Below are 17,722 nucleotides of genomic sequence, written 5' to 3' on the forward strand. Positions count from 1 at the left end.
TGTGGGTGCAGATATAAAATTTTTTTAAAAAAGAGCACACTCCAAGGCCACACCCAATCCTTTGAAATCAGAGGCTGGGGATGGACTCAGGAATCTGCTTTTTTTTTTTTGCTTTTTAGGGCCGCACCTGCGGCATATGGAAGTTGCCAGGCTAGGGGTCGAATCAGAGCTGCAGCTGCTGGTCTATACCACAGCCACGCGGGATCCGAGTCACGTCTTTGACCTGCACCACAGCTCACCGCAACACCAGACCCCCGACCCACTGTGCTTCTTGAACCCCCATTCTTGTGGATACTAGTTGAATTCATTTTCAAATGTCGGCGATAAGAGGCCAGGTAAAGCCTCTGAAAGACAGGAGTAGGGGTGGGAGGGCTGGTAGGTTTGGGGTCCAGCTGCAAGTCAGCCTGGCAGATTTGCAAAAGCTTAGCTCCTGGACCCTTTCGCTATTGTAATTTTTGATTAACTAATTAACACAATTAAACAGATGTTCATGTTGGAAAAAAAAATCAGAGAGAATGCAAAGTAGGTTTTCCTCCAACTGCAGATGCCCAGCCCCTTCCCCAGGGCAGCCGCTGTGATCAGTTTCTCGCATGTCCCACCGGAACCACCGCGTGGAGAGGTGAGCATGCGCACACACGTGCAGCCCCCAATACACAGCCCGAGCAGGTCTGCGGCTGGGAACATGCTTCGACGGGGCTGGGATCTTGCTCACTGAGCTTACCAACGGCTCTTGGAGGTGGGGCCAGACCCGAGATCTGGGGGTGCACAGATGCCTTCCCAGTACCCCCCCCCCAACCCTGCAAGGGAAGCCTCAGAGGATTGCTTTTGCAGGGGTGGGGAGAGGGAGTGGGAGGCGAGTGCAGGGTAGGAGTCCCCTCCAGGGCAGCTTCCCACAGCACCCTCCCTCACCACGGCTGCCTGTGGAGGGTAGAGGGTAGAGTGCCGGGGCTGGCCAGGCTCCAGCACTGACTTCTTTCTTTGGTACAGAAACCCCCTAGAGCCCCCCACCTAAGAGCTGTCTCCAGCTTGCTCAGCCCAAGTGTCAACAGCCAGCATCCCCAGGGGCAGCGTCAGCCAGGGCCGGATGGAGTTAGAGGGCAAACACCCCCGAGTCCTCATTTCTCCAGGTGAGATCCACCCGCCCCTCAGGGGTCCCCTGGCATGGAGCACCAGGTGCCCACAGGCAGGGGTAACCTTCTCCATGACATACCCTGACTCGCTGTCACTCCAGGACCCTCCTTCCTGGGAACCCCTGCCCCCCTCAAGAAAAAACTATTTCTGCTCAAATCCCTGCCTCGGGTCAGCTCGAGGAAGAACCCGTCCGTGGCCTGGAGAAACTTCCAGCAGAGGAGGGTCTGCTTAAGCTGATGCTTAAGAGGGGAGTGGGGGCTCTCCTCCCACCACTGATGGAGAGTCCAGGGTTCAGCCACTTTGCAGGTCAACCTGGCCACGTCTGCTACACTAGAGATGAGCCTGGCTGTGACACAGTGGTTTGCTCGGCACTGTTACTAGAGAAACTCACACGCAGACGGGAGGAAGGATGAGGCTGTGATGCTTTAAGGCAGCGGGAAGCAGGCAGAGATTTTCTGGGGCCATTTGCTGAGGGGGTGGCTGAGTGGGAGGGAACTGAAACCCAGAATATAGGAGGGCATTAAAAAAACACAACCCTGCCTCGCAGTCAGGCCAACCAGGCAGGCCCTGGACCCAAAGCTAAGCCCTTAAGACCCTGTGGGGGACCTACGTATGCCTGCTGGCCTCAGCCCCAAGCCCGGCAGTGCCCCCACCCCGCTCCCAAGGCACAGCTCTCCAAGTCCCATGTTCTCCCTTTTTTTTTTTTTTTGTCTTTTTGCCATCTCTTAGGCCACTCCCGTGGCATATGGAGGTTCCCAGGCAAGGGGTCCAATTGTCCAATTGGAGCTGTAGCCACCGGCCTACACCAGAGCCACAGCAACTCAGGATCTGAGCCGCGTCTGTGACCTACACCACAGCTCACAGCAACGCCGGATCGTTAACCCATTGAGCAGGGGCAAGGATCGAACCCACAACCTCATGGTTCCTAGTTAGATTCGTTAACCACTGCGCCACGACGGGAACTCCCTGTTCTCCCATTCTGCCACAAGGTCACCGCAGCAGCGGTGAGCAGCAGGTTCCCTCCGTGAACGTAGCATTGGGCCGAGAAGGCGACCCAGCTGGAATGGTTATTTTTGCTCAGCTGGGTGTCTGAGCTACAGCGAGAAGTGGGTCCAGAGGGATCTTGGGGAGTTCACACAGTCTGACCTTGTCTCAAAACGAAGGGACCCACGAGAGCACAGGGAGCCGAAGCCACAGAGGTGCCCACTGCCAAGGAGATACGCTGTACAAGCCCCTCCTCGCCCTGCCTCCCCCACAAGGCACCCCCCACCCCAACATGCACACACCTGCTCTACCCGACTGCTACCGAAAGGTGGCGACACCAACACCACCCAGACCTCTCTGAAGGGCAGCAGCGCTTCGGCCCCACCCAACGTGCCGCATCTGAACTTGCAAAGCCCCAAGATCCCGGTGCTCTCCACGCACCCGTTCTAGTTCGAGATAATGCGCCACAGAGCACGTCAACCGGTGCAGCCGCGACGGAAAACAGTGTGGAAGTTCCTCCAACAAACCCCTAAAAGCAGAGTTGCCATATGATCCAGCACTCGCCCTCCCAGGCATCTGCCCAGACAAAACTCTAGTTCGAAAAGATACACGCACCCCTGTAGTTCACAGCAGCACCATTGACAATAGCCAAGACGTGGAAACAACCTAAGCATCCATTGATAGACGAATGGATAACGAAGATGTGGTATACACACACACGCACACACGCACACACATGCCCGCGCACAATGGAATACTACTCAGCCATAAAAGAGAATAGTGCCATGTGCACCATAAAGGATTCTGGATCCAGGGCTGCCACGTGAGGTTGTACAGGCTGCTCCCTTTACAAAGGTATCTTTCCCACCCCCACTCCCTCAACACACACACAAACCCAAGTTGGTGAGTGGGGTCCGCATTCTCATTTGCTGACTCTGGCCTGCAGGTCTGAATTGACCTTTTTTTTTTTTTTTTTTTTCTAATTATAGCAAAGACCCACAGCACGGGCTGCTGACGCTCCCGACCGGCCCCGAATCTCACCTGGGTTCTCAGGATGGCCTTGATGGCTGCTTCAAACTCCTCTGAGTTGTTGTAGTCGACGGTCCACACGTGGGGCTTGCCAATGAAGTTCTCCGCGTAGGGGTGCTGGGAGAACACCTAGCCAGGGCACAGAGCCAGGGGCGTCTCCTGTGTCTGCCAAGCCGGGCTGGGCAAAGGGGAAGTGCCCCCCACCCCTCTGCCCCATCTCCCCCTTCCAAGAACGGCAGGGGTCCCACCTCGGACCCTCCCCACTCACCTCCCTGGAGGTGGGTTTGCCTCTGAAGAACTCGTGGTTGAGGGAGCTGTGGGGCGGGCTGAAGCGGGACTGCAGGAAGACACAGCCATTGGCGATGGCCTCCAGGGGTGCAGGGCCCTCATAGGGGAAGCCAAACCCTATGAAGAGCTGAAGAACCGAGGTGGCACAATGGTCAGGGAAGGCAGGGCATCCCCAGGAAGCTGGGGTGAGGCTGAGGGGGGGGCCATTCATAGCAAGCGGCTGGGGCACTAGAGAGCCCAGACCAGCGGTGCGCCATGGCCACTGTGAAAGGAGGAGGCCTAACTAGGTCATAGCAATGGCCTCTTCCTGCTCTAGGAAGACTGTGATTCGTGGAGGGTGGGGAAGAGAAGCCTGAGGGTCCCCAAGTTGAGAAGGCTTCAGATCCCCTCGTACAGCTGACCTCACCCCCAAAACATTCATTCAGCACCTAACTTGTGCTGGGAGTACTCACAGAGGGGCCTCCTGGAGGGTGATCAATAAATGATTCTGAATCTAGAGTTGCCATGTATGATTGTTCAGGTTGCTCACTGCACAAAGGTAACTTCTCTCCATCCCAACACATGCACACTCCCCCCACATGCATATCCAAGAGGCCTTAGGAAAGGGGCTATGGTGACATCAGGAGAGGACCTGGGAGGACCAGGAAGCTGGCTAGCGACCCTATGGACTCAGCTGACACTTCAGGGCCCAACAGCAGGGTCGTGTCTACTGTGCCAGCCACTGCTCCAGGGACACAGCTCGAGGGCTTCCAGAAGCAGTCAGTCAGAACTACCAGCCTGATGGAAGTCCAACCAGGACGCTACCCCTCCCTTTGCCCCCAGCCTGTCCTTCTACCCCCTCGGGGGCTCTGGAAGCCACACCTGACCTGGGAGTCTGCTGGGCTGGACTGGTATTAAGGGGGCACAGGCAGGCAGACCAACTCCTCTTCCCCATCGCTGAGTCCCACCCAGGTCCCTTCACTGTGGGGCCTCAGTGAGCATCCCCACCTCTGCCCGCACCCCCCGGGAACCAGGACACGAGGCTCAGGGCATTAGAGCAGGCTGGGGCATGTCCACACCGAGAAGGGGCCACAAGTGATGGTGGCAGGATGTACCAGTGACCTCTTGGGCATCGCCGGCGGGGCTGGGGTGAGGATGGAGGAGGGGCGGGGCTGACCTTGGCCTTGCGCAGCAGCTGCTGGAACTCGGGCTGCGGCAAGAGGCCGTGGTTCTTCACGAAGGCAGGGACTTCGGGGGGCCGCTGGCTCTCGTAGTACACGGTGCCAGTGGATCTCCATGTACTTGTTCAGGATGCTCAGGAACTTCTCCTTCCCCTGGAGGAGCAGGAGGAGGAGGAGGTGGGAGCCTTGCTCCGACCGCGGAAGGCAGAGCTGGCTGAAGAGACACCCCTGGCCGGGAAGTCAGAAAACGTGGGGCCAGTCTCAGGTCGGTCCTTAACCTGCTGTGGGAGCCTGAGGCGGCTCCTCTTCTCTCTGGTCCCCAACTTCTTTATCTGTGAGGTGTGGAGCTTAGACTAGACCAAAGGTTTCAGGACTATTTTTAAGCCATGGACCTGTTTTCTTTCCAAAGGTCTCCAGTGGGGACCAATACGTAATTGCACCCAAGTGGAACTGCTTGGCCTCCCCGGAATCCCTGGTGACCTCCGAAGACCTCTGGGGAGCTGGGGAGCAGTCAGGAGCCCGGATCACCCACCTGTCCATCCCTCATTCAGCCACCCCTCCCTCTTTCCAGGCATCCACCCACTTGCCATCCATCTACCCTCCGTCTATCCATCCCTGTTTCCCTCCTCTACCCACCCAGCATCCTGTCCTTCCATCCACCCTCCTGCTCGTGCCCCCACTCATCCATCCAGCCATCCAACCACCCGCCATCCCCTCCAGCCACCCATCTCTCCCTCCGCCCATACATACATAGAGCACCTGCTACGCGTCGGCTCTGAGCTGGGGACCAGGAGCACAGCAGGGAGAGGACAGCATGCTTGTCCTTCTGGAGGACACCGAGGGGACCCCCCAAACCAGCAACTCCGCTCCTCCACACCCAAGAACCCCACATTCAGGCTCTGCCTCCCCTCCACCCTCAGGGGGCTGGGAACAGGCCCAGCCTGCAGGGGAAGCGATGGAGGGAAGGGAGCCCTGGCAACCAGATAACACCCCAGCCTTTGGGCACCCATCTGACCTTAGGGCCCTGAGCTGGGAGCTGCCGTCAGGGTAGGACCTCACAGCTTGCGATCAGCTGCTGGGCTCTATTTTTTTTTTTTTTTTGGAGTTTTTTGAGGCTCGCAGAAGAGAAGGGATAAGTTGAGGGGGAAGTAGGTTCCAGATCACGGAGAAGGGTGGGTGGGGCTCTTGTCGGGGAGGGTTAGTTCTCAGCAGGCCAGCTAGTCAGAGGAAAAGAAGCCACAGTTCCCTGTGTCCTGCTGGCTAACATGAGGTCAGACGGCAAGGAGCTCCTGCCCAGGTTTGGTTTATACACCCTAGCTCTTGAAGAATGCTAGCAATGAATATCCGAATAATTATTAACAATTCACATTTTGAAACTCGAACTGTATGAATTTTTCAGAAGGAAAAGGTTTCAGAAACGCAGACCAGCCCTGCCTATGAGACGGACCAGGAAAGCCGGGGAAGTGTGAAAAAACACCTAGGGAGGCCCTGAGGCTCCAGCAAAGAGAAACGAACGACAAGGCCAAGACCTGGGAGAAGGAGGAAGAGATTGCAGGAGGCCAGGGCTGAGGGCAGCCTCCTTCCGGGGGTGGGGGGTGGGGGCGGCGCCAGCCAATTGCAGGGGCAGCGTCTAGGCGGCTGGGCAGACCTGGGGGACGAAAGCCAGAGTTCGGGGGCTGCCGATGAGAGACAGCCCTGATGGAAACTCCCCATGCTGGGTCGGAACGCTGAGCAATTACACCCTAGAAGAAAGGGCGGACCAGAACTCGAGCAGCTCTTGCTGGGGCTGAACCCTTTCTGGATTCGCCTCCATCACTGCCACTGACAAAGGTGATCTGGACCCGCTGGGCTCCACGGCCATGAGCCAAGCAAGACGAACAGCAAACCCTTTCTGGAAGGAGGGCGCGTTCATCCTTGACCTCGAATTTTTTCTACCATATTTCTTCGCCTTTTTTTTTTTTTTTCCTAAGGCCACACCCACGGCATATGGAAGTTCCTGGGCTGGGGTCAGATAAGGAGCTCCAGCTGCCAGCCTACACCACAGCCACAGCAACACCAGATCCGAGCCGTACCTGTGACCTATGCCACAGCTCACGGCAATGTCGGATCTTTAACCCACTGAGAGGAGGCCGGGGATCCAACCTGCATCCTCACAGACACTGTGTTGGGTTCTTAACCGGCTGAGCCACGACGGAAACTTCTTTTTCTACAGTTTTTCATGTTCACTTTCTATAACTACCCCTAACTCAAAAAAAGAAAAAAAGAAGACAAAGGAACCAGCGAAGTTCCAATCGAAATCCCAGCAGGGTTTTTTTTGGCTGAAATTGACAAACTGATCCTAAAACTCATTTGGAAATGCGAGGACCTAGAATAGACAAAATACCTTTGAAAATGAAGACGACAATAGGGAAACTTACATCACCTGATTTCGAGACTCATTAAAAAGCTATAGTAATCAAGACAGTGTGATATTGACATCAAGATGGACAGAAAGATCAATAGGACAGAGCAGAGAGTCCAGAAAGAGACCCATCCATGTAGGGTCAATTGATTTCTGACAAAGATGCAAAGACATTTCAGTGGAGGAAGTCTAGATTTTTCAACAAATGGCCATGGAACACTCGATATCCCTATAAATAAAAAATTAAAAAAAAAAAAGAGCTGCACTATTCACAATAGTCAAGACATGCAAACAACCTCAATGTCCATAGACAGATGAATGGATTAAGGAGATGTGGTGCATGTACACCATGGAATACTACTCAGCTATAAAGAAGAGCAAACTAATGCCGTTTACAGCAACATGGATGCAACTAGAGATTCTCATACCGAGTGAAGTCGGAAAGAGAGAGACAAATATTGTATGATATCACTCATACGTGGGATCGAAAAATATGGCTCAAATGAACCTATCTATAAACCAGAAACACACTCACAGACATAGAGAACAGACTTGTGATTGCCAAGGCGGAGGAAGAGGGAACAGGAGGGACCGGGAGTTTGGGCTGCGTAGATGCAAACTATGACACTGACAATGGATGGGCAATGAGGTCCTGCCGTAGAGCACTGGGGAACTATATCTAGTCTATGGGATAGACCAGGATGGAAGATAAGAAAGGGAACGTATCTATATGTATGACTGGGTCACTTTGCTGTACAGCAGAAATTCGTACAACACTGTAAATCAACTATACGCAGTAAGTGTTTTAAAAAGAAGACAGAAAAAGGAAAAAAGACTTAAATCTATATACCTGATATCATAAATAAAAGTTAACTCAAAATGGACCATAGATCTGAATGTGAAACCTGAAACTATAAAACCCACAGAAGAGAACATAGGAGAAAAATCTTTGTGACCCTGGATTCGACAAAGATGTCTTGGCACAGACAAAGGCACAGCCCATAAAAGAAAACACTAGACTTCATTAAAACGAAAACCTTTTGCTCTTTGAAATGTGCTGTTCAGAGAAAGACAAGCCACAGCCTTGGAAGAAATATTTGCAAGCATCCATTTGTTAAATAACCTCTATCCAGAATATGTAAAGAACTTTTTTTTCTTTTTAGGGCCACACCCACAGCATATGGAGGTTTCCAGGCCAGGGGCTGAATCGGAGCTGTAGCTGCCAGCCTACACCACAGCCACAGCAACTCAGGATCCAAGCTGTGCCTGCGACCTACACTACAGCTCACAGCCACGCTGGATGCCTGACCCACTGAATGAGGCCAGGGATCGAACACACAACCTCACGGATACTAGTCGGATTCGTTTCTGCTGTTGCAAAGAACTCTAACAATTCAATAACAAGAAAATAACCCATTTTTTTAAATGGGCAAAAGTTTTGAAGACACGTCACCAAAAAAGATACATAGAAGATAAATAAACACACAAAAAGTATCTTGAATGTCATTAGTCATTAGAGAATTACAAATTAAACTCACAATAAGAGAGCACCGCACATCTGTTGAAATGGCTAAAATTACAAAGACTGACCAGGCCAAGTGGTGACACATTTGTAAAGGAACTGGAACTTGTGTATAGTGCTGATGGGGTTGCAAAATGGTACAACCACTTTTCCTAAAATGTTACCCATGGTTCAAAAATGTGACCCAGATGTTCTACTCCTCGGTATTTACCCAAGAGGAATGAAAGCATATGTCTATACAAAGACGTGTGCTCAAATGTTCCTGGTAGCTCTATCTGTAATAGCCAAATACTGGAAACAACCCAAATGTCCACGAACAGGTGAATGGAGAAAGGAAGTGTGGCCCATCCATGCCGTGGAATACTACTCAGCAATGAAAAGGAAGGAATTATTGTTATGTGTGAAAATCCAGGCCAAAAATGAGCATATACCATATGATTCCACTTACATAAAATTATGGAAAGTGAAAATGAATCCATAGTGACGGAAAGCAGATCGCTGACTGCCTGGTGATGAGGAGGAGAGGAGAGAGAGGGAAGGGATGGCAAAGGGAAGGAGGAAATCGCAGGAGTGGCGAATCTATTTGCTCTGGGTTGTGATCATTTCACAAGTCAGGAGCTATAAAGCCATACATTTTAAACTTGGTTGGTGTGTTGCATAACAATTTCCCTCAATAAAGCTGCTAAAAATTGTTTATCTAAATTTTCATTTATGTATTTATTCTGGCCACACCCGCGGCATGTGGAAGTTCCTGGGTGGGACTGAACCTGCACCACGTCTGCAACCTGTGCCACAGCTGCCGAAACACCAGATCCTTCACCCACTGTGCCACATAGGAATGTCCAAAAATAGGTGTTTATTTTTATTTATTTATTTAGTCTTTTTAGGGCCGCACCCACGGCATATGGAGGTTCCCAGACTAGGGGCCCAATTGGAGCTGCAGTTGCCAGCCTATGCCACAGCCACAGCCACGTCAGATCCAAGCCACGTCTGTGACCTACACCACAGCTCATGGCAATGCCGGATCCTTAACCCACTGAGCAAGGCCGGGGATTGAACCCCCATTCCTACTGGATGTTAGTCGGGTTCGTTAACCATTGAGCCATGACGGGAACTCCCCAAAATAGGTTTTTAAATTAAAATTTTAAATACCTTGATTTCTTAACAAAATCAAGTACATCAGGAGACAAGGCTATATGATCAATACCTGAGAAACAGGCAATAAAAACGGATTCAGAGAAAATCTAGGTGCCAGAGTAGATACGCTAAATATAGTCTAAAAACAGAAAATAATATTGGAAACCAAATGGAAGTGCTAGAAATAAAAAGCAGGTGTTCCCACTGTGGTGCAGCAGAAAGGAATCCAACTGGTATCCACGAGGATGTAGGTTCGATCCCTGGCCTTGCTCCGTGGGTTAGGGATCCGGCATTGCTGTGAGCTGTGGGGTAGGTCGCAGACACGGCTTGGATCTGGAGTGGCTGTGGCTGTGGTGGAGGCCGGCAGCTGCAGCTCCGATTAGACCCCTCGCCTGGGAACCTCCCTATGCCACAGGTGCGGCCGCAAAAAGACAAAATAAATAAATAAATAAAAGCTCATTATTTAAGACTGAGTTAGAAAAATACTGCATGACCTCATTCATGTGCAGGCTCTAAAAGAGCCAAATACACAGAAACAGTAGCATGGAGAGTGTCAGGGGCTGCGGGTGGTGACTGCAGTTCATAAAACTGTATCGTATACTTGCAATTTGCTGAGAGAGTTGACCTGAAATGTTCTCACACCACACACACGCACACACACACACGATAACTACACGAGGGATAGATGCGTTAATTAGCTTGATTGTGGTACTCATTTCACCATATATATGCTTATCAAGCCACCGTGTGGTACATCTTAAACACAGACAATTTCTCTCCATCAATTATACTCAGTGAACTTGAGGAGGAAGAAACACCAACCAAGAAACCCAGAGCTGAGCTGCTGTTTGGAAAGCCCACCTTGGTGTCCCCAGGGGTGCTTTCTGACGTCTGGAATGTTTCCTCGAGCAGCGAGGATGGGTTTGCCTGCGCCTGGACAAGCCACCTCTCTGCCACCCCTCACCCCAGCTCCCTGGGAGAAACTCTAAGGAACATCGAAGCCTCAGCCTCCAGCAGCTCGGGGACCCAGGCTAAGACCAGCCTCCTCCGTACAACATTCGCCAAAGCCCCCGTCCTGATCCCGGCTGCTGCCCCCGAGGGTGTGACAACCCCACAATCCCTCTCCTTTGCGTCTCTGCAGCCTGGTCCCCTGACCCCTGGATGGTGCCAGGCTGCTGCTGTCATCCCTTTCTTCATCTGGCCACCTCTGCCTTCCTTAGGTCACAAAAACCACAGCAAAGATGTCTTTTTTCGGAAGCAGCTTCTTTGAGGTCCACAGCTGAACAGCCTTGCTCCGGGCTACCCCAGAAGCTCCTGGGCTAGAGATAAAACCGTTCTCTTCCCAGACTTCCTAGCCTCCCATTCTCTTGGGGCAGTTTCTTAGCAGTGTTTTCTGGTACAAGCAGGCACCGTCCTGCTCTCTCCTTGCCCAGTGCCCCGGGCATCCTGGCAGCCAGCTCGTTCTGCATCATAATAGAACAACCCGCGTCCCCTCTCCCTGTGCCCCGCAGTGGGCACTCAGCCAGGGCTTGGACCTTGAGTCCAGCCCCTAGATCGTCTCTCTGCCACCATCTGAGGTGTCATAACTGGGGAGGTAAGTAGAGTCGGAGTTCAGTGTCTGGGTTCTGGAGTCAGATGTGGGTTCAAATCCCAGCCCCACCATTTAACTAGCTTGTCACTCTAACCTCATAGCTGATGGCCAAGTGAGCAAATATAAGCCAGCACCTGGCAGCAGAGAGCCCTGGATGAGCCAGTATCAGCATCGCCATGACTCACAGGGTCATTGCCACACAGACCTGGAGATGTCCCGTTATCTCTCTTTTCTCCCACTTCTTCAGCCACAGGACTCCAGGACTGAGCTAGGCACATGGCTGCCTGGACCACAGCCCCTTCCAGCCTCCCCTGAGACTGGGCACAGCCATGGGACCGACCCCTAGCCACATGCTGTATGGGGAAGAGATTCCTACGGTTCAGGAAATGTCCCTACACCTGGCCCTCCCCTGAGCCTTCCTCCTCCTCCCGCTGGAAGGCAGGTGGATGACTGAACGGTCTGCGGTCAGCTTTTTGCTTTTTACTGCCACACCCACGGCATACGGACGTTCCTGCCTGCACCACAGCCACAGCGACACCCGATCCAAGCCACACCTGTGACCTATGCCAGAGCTCGTAGCAATGCCGGATCCTTAGCCCACTGAGCCAAGGATCCAACCCGCATCCTCACGGACCCTGTGTCAGGTTCCTGACCTGCTGAGCCACAGCGCAACTCCCACGTCTATGGTCACCTTAAACCAGGAGGCAAGCCTGGGTGGGTCAACCAGGGGAGAAGGGCCCTGGGGTTTAATTCAGGACTGTCAGCTCCAGGGTATGTGGACAGGAAGGCTACTCTTAGTGGCTCTCCTGGGACAGCTGGACCTAGTCCTAATCGGTAGTGAGAGAATCATTAACTTATCTCAATACATTTTCTTTTTTTGCTTAATAATAATCATAATTATTATGATTATTATTTGCCTTTTGTCTTTACAGGGCTGCACCCACGGCATATGGAGGTTCCCAGGCTAGGGGTCCAATCAGAGCTACAGCTACCGGCCTACACCACAGCCACAGCCATGCAGGATCCAAGCTGCATCTGTGACCTACACCACAGCTCACGGCAACGCCAGATCCTTCACCCACTGAGCGAGGCCAGGGATTGACCCCACAACCTCATGGTTCTTAGTCGGATTTGTTAACCACTGAGCCATGACAGGAACTCCTATTATTAACCTTTAACCTCACGCTGCCTGCCTTTGACCCATAACCCACCCTAGGAGCTGAACCCTGACCTCCAGGGCTGCCTCCCTCGGAGGGGCCCTGGAGGAGCCCGCCTGAGCCCCGCTGTCCCCATCGCCCTCCTCCCACTTTGGTCCTTCCACAGGAGCCACCAACCCGAGAAAGCCCGAGCCAGGAGCACCCCCAGGGGAGACCCTCAGACGGGGAGGAGGGAGCATGCGTCCCCTCACCTGGAGCTGCCTCGGTGCCAGGGGGGGCAGAGCGGAAAGAGGAGAGACAACAGGTTAGTGCCCAGGTGAGTGGGCAACCTCCCACGCAGGCCGTGCTTCCTGGGGGACCCGGGCCCGTCCCTAGTCCTTTCCTGCCTCCGCACCACCTCCCACCACAGAATCCCCACGTCTCGGCTGGGTTCGAGCATGTAGGGACCCGTCCTGGGAGGTGCGGGGTGAAGTCACAGTCCTCCATAAAGGACACCTGAGCTTGTTGCAAAGAGCGGGGGCAGGGAGGGGAACGGTTGTGAGCCCCCAGGCCAGGATGTCCTGGCTGGTAGGGGCCCCTTTTCCCACCCATGAGGGGGCCGTGTTCTACCGTCCAGGGCTGGGGGTGGTGGATGGGAGCCGAACCCGGGGGCTGGGCGCTCGGGGGGCCGAGGGCTGGAGCTGGGCCACGCGGGGCTCACCTTCCAGATGCTGGCATCCTTGCCGTAGACCACGGCCATGTTGCCGGCCTTGCCCCCTTTGATGAGCTGCTTCTCCGTCTCGTTGAGCTCCTCGGACACGAAGCCCATGAAGGAGTTGTCCGGAGTGTGAGCTGCAGCCAGACCACGAGGTCGAGGAGGGGGTTACCAGACAGCCACAGCCCTGCCCTGGGCGGGAGGGGCAGGGGGGCTGCGAGCTGAGGGGTCCGGCTTTGGGGAGAGAGCGTCCACCCATCAGCGCCGGGCTCTGGGCAAAACCCCTCTCCCAGAGGCCGTCTCGAAGCCTGGGAGCAGAAGGGAACTTGTGGCCCCTGGCTGGTTTCCAGATGAGGAGACGGAGGCACAGGTCCCGCTTGGCTCAGACCCGGGGGGCTCTGGCTCCCCCCTCTGCCTGCACACCTGCGTTTCCACCCTCAGCCCGTCACCCCAGGTCACCCCAGGTCGGGTCTCTCACATCGGCTCCATCACGGGCGCCTGGCCCAGGACCATCTCCCAGGTTCCCGCGCCTTGTCCTTTCTCCCACGCGACCCTTTCAAATCTAGGGTCCCTCCTCTGCACAAACCCTGCGGTGGCCCCATAAGTCAAAGTCCCCCCAGTAAGTTACAGGACCACCCCCAGGTCCCCTTCCGCGGCATCTCTTCCCACCTCCCCACCCTCCCTCCAGGCAACTCCTGGCTCACAGGGCCCTGCTCAGGTCCTTCCCGACTCCAGGCCCTCTTTCTTCCTTCCCTGCTTTATTTTTCAGTCCCGGCTTTCGCTCACCAGACACACTATTGATTCGCTCGTGTATTATTGTCAGAATCGAAGCCCCACGAAGGCAGGAACGCTGTCCGTGTCCCTGGCGCCCCGGAACGCCTGGCCGGCTGGCTCACAAATACATGAATTTATCTTCCCTTTCACCCTGCAGGCTTCTCCCCTGCTCTCCCCTCTGCTGGGAGCATCCTCTGCCCTTTTTCTGGATGAGAAAATCCCACTCATAGGCCTCCTCTCCCCCCAGAAACCCCCTCTGGGGTCTGTGTGCCCTCCCTTGGGGGGCTGGTCCACTGCGGCCCCCTAGGAGACCCCCCAGGTCTCTGTCAATACGCAGATCGCACCCTGACCCACTCCTCCCAGAACTCAGCGCACCAGGGCCAGGAAATGCGGATCAGCTGGGGCTCCCACCCCTCGGCCACGCCCAGGAACGGCACAGATTAGCCCTGGCTGCCCCAGCACAAGTGCCATCCATTTGCAGGGCATGCGGGCTTCCCTTTCATGCAGAGGACCCTGAATTGAAGGCTGGTGGAACCAATTAAATCTGCTCTACCTTCCCAGGTGGGAGGGGCTGTGGGGAGAGGACTGGCCACAGCCACACCAGCCTTGGTTGCCCTGCTGCACTGATGCCACCCACCCTGTTTATTTGTTTCAGATGCACGTTGTTTCCGTTTTAGCATCTCCGAAACTGGGACAGATACTTCTTAAATTTTTTGTCTTTTTTTTTTTTTGTCTTTTAGGGCCACACTGGCGGCATATGGAGGTTCCCAGGCTAGGGGTCGAATCAGAGCTGTAGCTGCCACCCTACACCATAGCCACAGCAATGCAGGACCCAAGCCGAGTCTATGACCTACACCACAGCTCTCGGTAACCCCAGATCCTTAACCCACTGAGTGAGGGCAGGGATCGAACCCGCATCCTCATGGATGCTAGTTGGGTTCATTAACTACTGAGCCATGACGGGAACTCCTGGGATGTATACTTTAATCAAAAGTGTAAGTTTAACGTAGTATTTCTGTCCAATCCCCCTAACACTGACAAAATTTGTAATCATATCTGGTGCACCTTGTGGGGGGGGGGGGTTCTATCCAAGTGCCCCAGAAAGGTCACGGATTCTTGAGTCTGAAAATCCCATCACTCCAAGGCTAGGCCTTGGCTGCCTGCAAAGCCACCTCTCCCCTAGGGCTTCAGAGGCATAAGGGGGGCCCTGGAGGCCTGGAGTTGTTTCCGCAATGGTCAGGGCTCAGGCAGCTCCCCTGTCTCAGGAGGCTCTGCCCAGTCGGGCAGAGGCCCCAGGAGGGCAGATCAGACCCTCACCGACCCCGTTTCTCTGCTCTGCTCCACCCTGTCCTCTGTCCCGACCCTCTGGCTTCAGCGAGGCTGCAGCCAGGCCTCTCTCCCGCTCTCACCATTCCCTCCCCACTCTCAGAACTGAAGAATCCCTCATTCCACCAACTCCAGCAAAAGGGACAGGTTTAGAAACATTAGCTAAACCAGTGGGTAAGGCAGGGAAGTACTGCAGCCAATTAAAATGACAGGGACCATTAAGTGTGAGCTCCTGGAGGAGGGGCCAGGTGGGGGAGGCCGCCAGCCTCCCAGTTAGCTCTTGGGGAAATCAACTGGCCCGATGAGGAAAAAGGAATACTCAGGTGTCTCTTCCTGAACGGGGTATGTCATCAAGACAGGCAAGCCTCTCTGTTTTTTGTTCTTTCTTTAATTTATTCGGTCAATTAACTTTTTTTTCCAGGGCCGCACCTGTGGCACATGGAGGTTCCCAGGCTACAGGATAAATCAGAGCTACAGCTGCTGGCCTACACCACAGCAGCAACTCGGGATCCAAGCCGCATCTGCAACCTACACCACAGCTCATGGCCATGATGGATCCCCGACCCACTGAGCAAGGCTGGGGATCGAAACCGCATCGTCATGGATACGAGTCAGATTTTTTTCCTCTGCGCCAAAATGGGAACTCCCAATTAACATTTTCTGAGGACCCTGATAGGCTCCAAGGGTATAAAGATAAATTCAGTCAGTGGCTCCTTTTTTGAGTGATACATAATCTATCAGTGGAAATAAAGGTATAAGCAAATAACTCTCCTATTTCAATAACATGTTTTAATAGGATTAAATGTAAGAGTTATAAAAACATTCTACCTGGAGTAGATAAGGTGATCGGTGAAAGCGATGGTAAAAAGAAGGGACATTTGATGTGGGGTTTTGTAGGACGAGTAGGAGTTTGCCAGGTTTGATCCCAGGGCAAGTCCTCATTTTCTCAGTGTAGATTATTGCAGGAGGCTCTTGGCCCATAGCCTGCTTACCCCCTCCTCTACCACTGCCCCTTTGGCCATCTGCAGTCTGCCAAAAGAATGTATCTCAAAAAACTTTTTCTCCATGACATTCCTCAGCGGAAGACTTACAGTGAACCTTGAATCACTGTATCCCATGTAAACTCAGGAATCTTTGCTAAAAGACCCCACCCCTCTGCTCCCATAGTTTTTCCTCTCTGCTACCACATCTGCTGTTTACATAGCCTGCCGTGTCACCACCACTGACCCCTCTTCAAGTTTCCTTTCCCTCCAGAAATCTCCTCAGGACCCACCCCACTCCAATCACTCTGCTGGGGCGCAATGCCACCAGAGGACCTAGTAGGACAGTCCCTCTTCTGGAGAAGCCTCATGCAACCTTGCAATGGGCCCTGGGGAGGGAGGCTGGTCCCCACCGAACCACGTGATCTCAAACGTGACATTCCACAGCTCTGGGCCTCAGTTTCCTCGACGGGGCTCCCAGGAGCCTTCCCACCTACCCAACTTTCTGGGATCCAATCAAGCCATCACTTAGCTATTATTCAGAAATCTCAGGAGTTCTCTTGTGGTGCAGTGGGTTAAGGATCTGGCGGCATTGTCCCTGCAGCGGCTTAGGTGGCTGCTGTGGCTTGAGTTCGATCCCTGGCCCGGTAACTTCCACATGCCATGGGCTTGGCCAAACAAACCAACAAACAAACAAACAAACAAACACCAACATGGAAAAAAAAAGAAAGAAAGAAAGAAATCTCATCTGCCTCTAACATAGCTTAGAACCCGAAAGAGGAAGACAAAGATGGCAAGCACCCAAAAGGGAGGCAGGCATTTGTTTGACAGGTGAGGAAAGATCAGCTACTTTTCTTATAAGCAAGTTCCTGGGGACCCTGCCCAGAACTGAGTTTGCTCTTAATTAATTAATTAATTAATTTTTATTTTCTTTTTTTGTCTTTTTAGGGCCATGCCTGCAGCACATGGAGGTTCCCAGGCTAGGGGTCTCATCGGAGGTATAGCCACCGGCCTACACCACAGCCACAGCAACGCGGGATCCAAGCCGCATCTGCGACCTACACCACAGGTCACGGCAACGCCGGATCCTTAACCCACGGAGCGAGGCCAGGGATCGAACCCGTAACCACGTGGTTCCTAGTCGGATTTGCTAACCACTGCGCCACGACGGGAACTCCTGCTCCTCATTTAGAGACGATCCTTACAAGGGTGCTTATCTGGCCTTCTGACCCGCAGCCTTCAAAGAGCCGCCAATTACATGTGCGAGTGGCGGCTAGAGGCAGACGGACTGACAAGGATTCAAAGTGACAGCTGCCAGGCTCCCAGCTAGGAGAAAAGGTACCACATCAGAAGTGACAGGAGAAGGGGCCACTTGGCAGGGGACACGGCTCTGCACGCCTCCGCTGTCCCCGCAGGGCAGGCCCCCCACCAGAGAGAGCGAGCCTTGACCCCGCGTTGTCAAGGAAAGGTTACATTATTTTCGGCACCCGCTTGTAAGAGGGGAGGTCAGTGTGTTTATATTTTAGAATCTCATGAAAAATCGCAAAA

The 17,722-nt window shown here is 53.5% G+C and overlaps 1 protein-coding gene across 1 annotated transcript in view; it reads right to left on the minus strand.

The window, feature by feature from the left end:
• The window catches only part of MGAT5B (alpha-1,6-mannosylglycoprotein 6-beta-N-acetylglucosaminyltransferase B), a 72,040-nt gene that overhangs the window by 6,180 nt on the left and 48,138 nt on the right, over positions 1-17,722 (minus strand). The window contains 5 exon segments of the mRNA XM_047758742.1: positions 3,157-3,273; positions 3,413-3,559; positions 4,589-4,696; positions 4,698-4,745; positions 13,101-13,231. Coding sequence (XP_047614698.1) covers positions 3,157-3,273; positions 3,413-3,559; positions 4,589-4,696; positions 4,698-4,745; positions 13,101-13,231 — 551 coding nt within the window.

Source organism: Phacochoerus africanus, chromosome 14, assembly GCF_016906955.1.
Source record: "Phacochoerus africanus isolate WHEZ1 chromosome 14, ROS_Pafr_v1, whole genome shotgun sequence".
Lineage (NCBI taxonomy): Eukaryota > Metazoa > Chordata > Mammalia > Artiodactyla > Suidae > Phacochoerus > Phacochoerus africanus.